Source organism: Arachis ipaensis, chromosome B6 (genome assembly GCF_059453495.1).
Source record: "Arachis ipaensis isolate K30076 ecotype BB chromosome B6, ASM5945349v1, whole genome shotgun sequence".
NCBI lineage: Eukaryota > Viridiplantae > Streptophyta > Magnoliopsida > Fabales > Fabaceae > Arachis > Arachis ipaensis.
Genome location: NC_142441.1, coordinates 128,428,743 through 128,437,860, shown reverse-complemented (window position 1 = coordinate 128,437,860; position 9,118 = coordinate 128,428,743). Strand labels below are relative to the sequence as shown.

The 9,118-nt window shown below is 41.4% G+C and overlaps 1 protein-coding gene across 1 annotated transcript; it reads right to left on the bottom strand.

Annotated features, from left to right (window-relative positions):
- Positions 1-2,653: 2,653 nt before the first annotated feature.
- Positions 2,654-3,634, bottom strand: LOC148562696 (uncharacterized). Its single transcript, XM_088490959.1, has one exon. The coding sequence runs from the start codon at positions 3,632-3,634 to the stop codon at positions 2,654-2,656; it is 981 nt and encodes a 326-aa protein (XP_088347085.1).
- Positions 3,635-9,118: the final 5,484 nt, after the last annotated feature.

The following is a 9,118-nucleotide window of genomic DNA, read 5'->3' as shown; positions in this document are numbered from 1 at the left end:
CTTCATTGAAGGATCTACGAATTACTCTTTTGTTGTGTCTTCGTTCTATGTACTATTTTCTGGCTCGCTGCTTTATGGCTGAGATGTCTCTTTCTTCTTCGATAAGATCGAGCTCGGCTGTTCGAGCTTGGAAGATATTCGATCGATTATAAAGCTCGGTCCTTAGTGTTGGGACACTGACCTCTACTGGGATCAATGCCTCAGCACTATATACTAGTTTGAAAGGAGTTTTTCCTGTAGCAGATTGGATGCTAGTATTATAGCTCCATAGGATTTCTGGAATGAGGTCGGCCCATTCCCCTTTAGCTTCGCCGAGCTTTTTCTTTAAGCCCTGCAAGATAATTCTTTTAGCTGATTCAACTTGCCCATTAGTTTGTGAGTGCTCGACTGAGCTGAAATGATGTTTAATGTTAAAATTTCTTAAAAAGGCAGCAAGCTTTTGGTCGGTAAATTGTCTCCTGTTATCCGAGATTATCTCTCTTGGGATACCGTATCTACATATAATGTTTTTCCATAAGAAAGATCGCACTTTCTCTGCCGTTATATGTGCTAGTGGTTGTGCTTTTATCCACTTAGAGAAATAGTCTATTGATATTAAAAGGAACTTTACCTGGCCTGGTGCTTTCGGAAAGGGTCCGAGGATATCCAATCCCCACCTATCGAAAGGCCAGCTTACCTCTATAGTGTGGAGCTCTTCGGCCGGGGTCTCTGAAAGGGTGGCATGCTTTTTACAATTATCGCATGCTTTGACTTTAGAGATGCAGTCCTTTTTTATCGTCGGCCAATAGTATCCTGTTCGCAATATCTTTGCAGCCAATGCTCGGCCGCCGATGTGGTTTCCACACACTCCTTCGTGTGTTTCAGCCATGACATCCTCGGCCTCCTCCCTGCTGATGTATTTGAGGAGTGGTTGGGAGTATCCTCGTCTGTACAGAGTGTTTCCGAGTATTGTATAAAAACTTGCTCTTCTTCGGAAGAGCGGCCAGTTCGGTTCATCATCTGGTATTGCACCTGTGGTGATGTAATTGAGAAAAGGTGTTCTCCAGTCTGGTACCTGCATGATGCTTAAGATTGTGTCCTGCTCAAAACTCGGTTTGTCGAGTGTTAGCTGTGACAGGGCCGGTGTGTTCTCCGTCTGCCTTGTTGTGGCTAACTTGGATAACACATCGACTCTAGTATTTTGTTCTCGGTTTACATGAATAATATCAAATTTATTGAACTTTGAAATGAGATCCCTTGTTATGAGCCAATATTTCTCTAACAAAGGATCTTTTACCTGGTATTCACCCTTGATTTGATGTACTACAAGTGATGAGTCGCAGTAGACTGTTATCTGAGGTATCCTAAGTTGTAGGGCGAGTTTTAGTCCTGCTAGCAGAGCTTCAAATTCCGCTTGGTTGTTGCTTGCATTGAAGCGGAATTGGAGTGATTGCTTGGCTATCACTTTCTCTCCTTCTTTTAGCAGTACCCCAGCTCCGCTTCCTTCTTTGTTTGATGCTCCGTCTACATGTATGCTCCAACTGGCTACTGTGTGTTGGGTCTCATTAGTCATCTCCGACACGAAGTCAGCGAGTATTTGTGACTTCAGAGCTTTTCTCGACTCGTACTGAATGTCGAACTTGGATAGTTCGATTGACCACTTTATTAGACGTCCGGCGAGCTCGGGTCTGGTTAATATTTGCCTTAGTGGTTGGTCTGTTCGTACTATGATTGTGTGGCTTTAAAAGTAATATCGCAGCCTTCTTGCAGTGGTGACTACCATCAGCACTAGCTGTTCTATCTTTGGATACCTTGTTTCTGTTGGTTGTAATACCTTGCTAATGAAATATACTGGGTTTTTCTATTTTCCTGTTTCCATTACTAGAACCGAGCTTATGGCATGGTTAGATACTGATAAATACAAGTACAACGGTTTACCTGGCTCTGGTCTCTGGAGTATTGGAGGTGACGTTAAGAGCTGTTTGAGTTCCATAAAGGAATTTTCACATTCGTCTGTCCATGTGAATTTCTTGCCTTTAGAGAACGTCTGGAAGAAATGATAAGATCGGTTTGCCACTGCCGGTAGGAAACGTGATAGGGTGGCTATTCTGCCTGCCAATTGTTGGACTTCTTTTACTGTTTTTGGGCTTGTCATGGTCAGCACTGCACTGCATTTTTCTAGGTTGGCTTCTATACCTCTTGAGGTTAGCATGAAGCCAAGGAATTTCCCTCCTTGGACTCCAAAAGCACATTTGTCTGGGTTAAGCTTCATGTTATATGTTCGGAGTTGGTTGAAGACCTCTATCAAGTCGTCACAGTGTGACCCTTGCGCATGCATTTTTGCCACCATATCATCTACATAGACTTCCACGTTCCTTCCTATCTGTTGTTGGAATACTTTGTCCATTAATCTTTGGTATGTCGCACCTGCATTCTTTAAGCCAAAAGGCATTACCTTGTAACAAAAATTGACATGTTCTGTTATGAAAGCTGTTTTGCTTTGGTCTTCTGGGTGCATCAAAATCTGGTTATAACCAGAGTATGCATCCATAAAACTCAAGGCTTTGAAACCAGAAGCGTTATCAACTAACTTATCAATGCAAGGTAATGGATATGCATCTTTAGGGTAAGCTTTGTTTAGATTTGTAAAATCGACGCACATGCGCCATTTACCTTAACTTTTCCTTACCATTACCATGTTTGATAGCCATGTGGTGAAGCAGATTTCTCTTATGAAACCTGCGTTGAGGAGCTTCTTGGTCTCTTCAAGTGCTGCTTGTTTTTTCTCTTCTCTGAGGTTTCTCTTCTTTTGTGCCACTGGTCGGACTGTTTTGTCAATTGCTAATTTGTGGCAGATGACTTCCGGGCTTATTCCTGGCATGTCATCTGGTGTCCATGCTAATTTGTGTGCAAGTCTTGCTCGTTCATTCTCTTCTAGTGCTTCTCCGATGTGTGTGTATTGCTTTTCATTTGCTGTTAGTGTTAATTTGTGAAGGTTGTCCATTGGCCGAGGCCTTTCACCGAGGTCTTCTCTCGGGTCGAGATCGGCTAACATTGTGGCGTCAGTCGAGCTATGTATGGATTGGACCTGGGGCCGAGTTGTCTCCTTCGTATGGGCTTGCTTTAGACAAGCATTGTAGCACTGCCGAGCTTCTTGATGGTCGGCGTACACTGTAGCTATCTTGTTTTCCTGCACCGAAAACTTAACACACAGGTGTAATGTAGACACCACCGCTCTGAATATATTCAAGGCGGGTCTCTCGATTATAATATTATAAGGGCTACAACAGTCTAGTATTAGGTATTGAATATCAATGGACTTTGACATACGGATCTCTCCCATTGTAGTCCTCAGCCATATATGTCCCATGATGGGGACTCTTTCTCCGGAGAAGCCAATTAGTTCTCCCGAGGAGGGCTGTATCATTTTTTCTGATAATTGCATCTTTTTAAAGGTAGAATAAAATAAGACATCAGCGCTACTACCTGGGTCAAGCAGTGTTTTCCTTACCAACAGCTCTCCGACCTGGATGGAAATCACCACTGGGTCGTCAAGGTTAGGGCTTGCCGATCTGAAGTCTGATTGATTGAAGGATATTGTGACATCTGGGTATTCCTCCTTCTTTGGCTGCAGAGTTCCTTTGATTGCTAGCATCGCCTTATAACTTTGTTTTCTGGCCGAGCTTGTTTCACCTCCGCCTGCGTATCCTCCCGATATGTGGCTGATGATGCCTCTTGGTGGGTCAGGTGCTGTCTGCTCTTTTTTGTTCTTGTCTGTTGATGCACGGAAAACTTGTCTCTCAACAAATCTCCCTTCGGCAAGTGTACCGAAGTTGTCGTCAAGTAAAAACTCACAATAGAGTGAGGTCGAATCTCACAGGGATTGATTGATCAAGCAACTTTAATTAGAAGAATGTTCTAGTTGAGCGAATCCAAGATTTGGGTTGAGAGTTGCAGAAAATAAAATGGCGGGAATGTAAATAACAGAAAAGTAAATGCTAGAATTAAAGGACTGGAAGTAAATGAATGAAAATAAATTGCAGAATTGTAAATGGGAATAGGGGATTTGCTCATAAAAGTAAATGGCAGAAATTAAAGAGAATGGGTAAGATCAGAGATGGGGAGTTCATTGGGCTTAGAAGATGTTGCAATTCTCCGGATCAAGTTCATTTTCATCTCTTCCTCAATCAATGCACTCATTGATCTCCTTGGCAATCTTAAGTGATTGAATTACAATTTCTTGCAATTCAATCTCTCAAATCTTGATCAATAGCCAATTCCTTGGTCAATTGCTCATGAGAAGAGATGAAGTATGGTCACTGATTATACCACATGCATTTCCCAAACCAAGTATTGAGAGGGTTATAGTCACATACCCATCCAAACCCAATTTGGTCCAGCATGAGAAAGCATTTCTAGCTTGATCTCTTCATTCCTCTTCCAAGGTTCAAAAGAGATCCAAGTTTGAATAGCTTCTCTTCCAAGATAACTACTCAATTGGATGAAGATCGAAAGCTTTCAAGTAAAATCAAGAGGAAAGATAGAAGAAGAATAATGAAGATTAGTATTGATCCATCAAATTACAACAGAGCTCCCTAACCCAATGAAAGGGGTTTAGTTGTTCATAGCTCTTGAAAATGAAAACAAAGATGGAGAATACATCATAAAACTAGAAATTGCCAAGAAAGTAAAATACAGAGAGTAGTTCTCCTTTTTCCCAGCTTCCAGAACTTTTTTTTACAATTCAAAGCTACTCCTATATATACTACTCTTCTCAGCTTCTAGTTTACTCTTCAAGTCTTGGGCCTTTGGATCTTGAGTTTGAAGCAGTTCCTTTCTTTATTTGGGCTTGGCTTTACTTGTAGAGAGAAAGTGCGAAGTGGGCAGAGACTTAAGCTCAGGGCATAAGGAGTGTTAATCATTTAGTGAAAGTCTAAGTTCGGGAACGTTAGTGACACTTAACATTGTCACTAACGTTCCAATGCACCCCTTTGCCTCACGTTAAAACCCACGTTAACTAGGTTAACGTGGCTTTTAACGTTGCCTTGTCAACCTTCGAGAACGTTAGTGACACTCAACATTGTCACTAACGTTCCAGTGTGCCCCTTCTTGCTTCACGTTAAGGTTCACGTTAACTAGGTTAACGTGGCTTCTAACGTGGCCTTTGCCATCCTTCGAGAACGTTAGTGACATTCAACATTGTCACTAACGTTCCAATGTGCCCCTAGGTCTCACGTTGGAGTCCACGTTAACTAGGTTAACGTGGCTTCTAACGTGGCCATCTTTTAGCCATCCCAACGTTAGTGACAATGTTGAGTGTCACTAACGTTGGCTCATCCTTCATTTCTCATCGTTAGCTTCCACGTTAACCAAGTTAACGTGGAAGTTAACGTGACTCTTGGAGGTTGTGTGGTTGCTTCAACGTTAGTGACAATGTTGAGTGTCACTAACGTTGTCGACAACTCTTCATCCTCTACGTTAGTTTCCACGTTAACCAAGTTAACGTGGGAGTTAACGTGGTACTTTGCACCATAGGCCAACGTTAGTGACAATGTTGAGTGTCACTAACGTTGGCTTCTCTCCCCCCCCCCTTTAACGTTAGAGGCCACGTTAACTAGGTTAACGTGGCTTCTAACGTGGCCACTTATGAGTAATTGCCAACGTTAGTGACAATGTTGAGTGTCACTAACGTTGGCTCAACTTCTTTTCTCCACGTTAGAGTTCACGTTAACTTGGTTAACGTGACTCTCTAACGTGGGCATTGATGGCTTTTTGAGAGTGTTATTGGCAATCACTTTTCTCATTAATCTTGCAAGTTACCTCCCCTTTTCTTGCTTTCTTTTGGTCCTGAAATCAAGCAACAAAGTGCATCAAAGCTCTAGTCCAAGTCATGAGTAATGCAACATAATATTTGTCACTAAACTCATGCAAAATCCTCATGAAATTATGTAAAATGCACAATGTATGCTTGAGTCAAGGCATAAGTGAATATTTACCCAAAACTAGCTTATTTCCTAAAGAAATGCATGAAACTAACCTAAAAATAGTAAAGAAAAGGTCAGTGAAACTGGCCAAGATGCCCTGGCATCACAACACCAAACTTAAAGCTTGCTTGTCCCTAAGCAAGTACTGGAACAAGAGAATGATGAATGGAATATCCAGAGGAATGAGTCATCCTTGTGGAAGTCGTATTACTGATTTTATGGTGGTTTCATGCATAGCAACTTAGGTTCATTCCATTACTAGCTTTCAGACCTTTATTCTGTCCTAAAACACCCACTTTGTTCATATCCCATGAGACTTTTATTCATTGATCCTTTTATTGTTATTACAAGAGTTGTTTGTGTTATTTAGGCTAAGTGCTCTGTAAGGGGGCAACTCTTTAAGATAAGCTTTCAGCCAACACTCCCGAACCAGTTGGTTCAAGGTGCTAGGTGTTGAGACACCCCTAAGGACTTACTCCCTCAAGCCTATCCCCCATACATACACACTACAGGCATTTAGTTTATTTATTTTCTTTTCTTGAGACCTTGGTGTCCAGCACCTCTTTGGGTTACTAAGTGTTCTGTAGTGAAGGTTACTCTTGATAGTGGACTTTCAGCTGATAATCCCGAGTTAGTTAACCCAAGTTACCAAGTGATAAGGCACCCCTAAGAGCTTATTCATCCAAGTAGATTCCTCACACAGGAGCACCACAGACACTTGCCTCAAGCTTAAAACTATTGATGCCTAGCCTTATTGCTTACTCTTTTTCTTTTGTTTTTCACTTCCATTGTTTTTTCCCTTTTCTCTTCTTAGGATCTTGTTATTAACTTAGTCTCATGAGTGTATCCAAAGCAAAGTATTCAGGATAGATAGTTGTCCTTCTAGCCTTGTGGTTGAACCAACTTAGCTAACTTATGACTACCCCAAAGATTCATGAATGCACTTCCACAATATAAACTCCACTCTGGTCTTTTACAAACATAATCATTCTCTTTTTATTTGATTTAAAAGGGACAAGTTTACAAGTAGGTTAAGTGATGGTGCAGTGACATTTAAACCAGAAATCATGGACCTATTCAGAAGGAAAACTTAAAAGACAGAATTTTAAAAAGGGTTCAACTGCGAGTAACTACAAATCAAAAGTGCATTCGGACTTCCAACTTTCAACAATTCTAAGTACAATGGAATTAGGTAACAATACAACCTTCGGGTGATGATCTATGGTCCCCCTCTTTCTTTGTCATCATCCTAGTTTTTGCTGCCTCGCTTCTTTGGGTGAAGGTGCACCATTTCCTTATAAGATTCCTACAAGGTTACTGGAAGTTGCTTGTTCCCAAAGCACTTGAGACATAGTTAGCTTACATGTATGCTTGTGCCTCTTGAACTCAATTTGGTGTGTGAACACCAAACTTAGTTCTTTGTCCAGTACACAATATTTCATATATGCAGAGACCCTCATATCTTGTTATCAACAAAGCAATGATCACCTATAGTCTAACTACATCTAAGTAGTTTCTCTTGGTTGGATGGAGCTAGCAATGTTCTTTGGGAGTGGAGTGTAATTCTAACCAATGTCCTTTAGCGGAACACCAAACTTAGAATTACACTATCACTCTTGGATTGTTCTGGTGTGGAACACCAAACTTAGCTCCTTACAATACAGGGGAAACAACTTGTGACTTTTATTGAAATAAAGATGAAAGTGAAACTACGTGAGGTTGGGTTGCCTCCCAACAGAGCGCTTTTTTATCGTCGCTAGCTCGACGAGTCCTTAAATTACTTGAGATGGTACTTTACTCTGGGGTCTTCCCCCATGTTGCCCAGATAATGCTTGAGTCTTTGTCCATTTACTGTAAAAGTCCTCTCTGAACCTTCATCCGTGATTTCGATGTGGCCATAGGGTGATACTTTTGTAACCAAGAAAGGTCCGGACCACCTTGACTTGAGTTTTCCTGGGAACAGCCTTGATTTAGAATTGTAAAGGAGTACTTGCTGCCCTTTTTCGAAACTCTTGGGTGCCAAATGCATGTCATATTTTCTCTTTGCCTTCTTTCTAATTCCTTGAGCTATGATCTCATGAACTTTGATTTCTCCTCCCTTGAGTATACAATGCAACATTGTTGCTCTCTGGAGATTCACCTCCGAGTTGTTTGCAGCTGGGAGAATAGACCTCCCACTAGCTCGAACCACCCCTTAGCTTCAGGAGTGAGATCTGTTCTCTTAATGAACTTTGGTTTATTTCCTGCACCCTTTTCCCAGTCAGCTCCTGGTACACAAAGGTCTAGTAAAAACTGGTCATAATTGGGGTTGTTGTCCAATCTTGAGTGGTAACTTTCTTCTTCAAATGGTATAAATCGTAGCTTCAATGCCCTCATTACACTCATGGGACCAAAATCCACCATTGTTCCTCTCACAAAGCTTGTATATGACTCATCTTTCTTATCATACCTGACTGCATTTGCATAAAATTCTCTTATGAGATTTGCATTCACCTTAGTGACCGGGTCAGTGAGGAGCTCCCATCTTCTCCTTTCTACCTTCTCTGTGATTTCGGGGCATTCAGTCTTCTTAACTTGAAATCCCAGCTCATAAATGATTTCCTTATCAACCATCCACCCGTATTGCAATGCATGATGCAAGCTTCTAAATCTCTTCTCATCATATGGGTGTTCTTCCATGGGTTCCTTCCCCTCCCTTCTCTTAGAACTTGAAGATGCCATGAATGATGGTTAATATGTAAAGGTGGTAAGGTTGTGGAGACTTTTGGTTGTTTAGGGTTTTATGGCAGTGAAGAGAGTAGGAAAAAATGTTTATGATTGATAGAGGGTGTCTTGTACAGAAAAGAAGAGTGGTGAAGGGTGTGTGATGACAATGAAGGGTAATACGGACAAGGGTTGTTTATATAGAGAAGTTGTGAAGGAATGAAGGGTGTAGATTGATGAAATAGTCACTTGATGGACGGTTGGGGTTATGCATGGCTAGAAGACAAGGATCATCACTTTATGATGGGGATTGCTCGGTCTTCTAGGGGTCCCATTTTTTCAATGTTGCATGGCAACATTTTCCAATGTATTCCCTCTTTTTGTGGTATCCGAACCTTCTTTGTTTGGCTGTCCAATCTATCCCTTTTAATGCTCCTTTTTCTTTCCTATAA

Bases quoted from the DNA above. Each gene is read 5' to 3' on its own strand.
- LOC148562696 (XM_088490959.1), bottom strand. From the start codon at position 3,634: ATGCTAGCAATCAAAGGAACTCTGCAGCCAAAGAAGGAGGAATACCCA.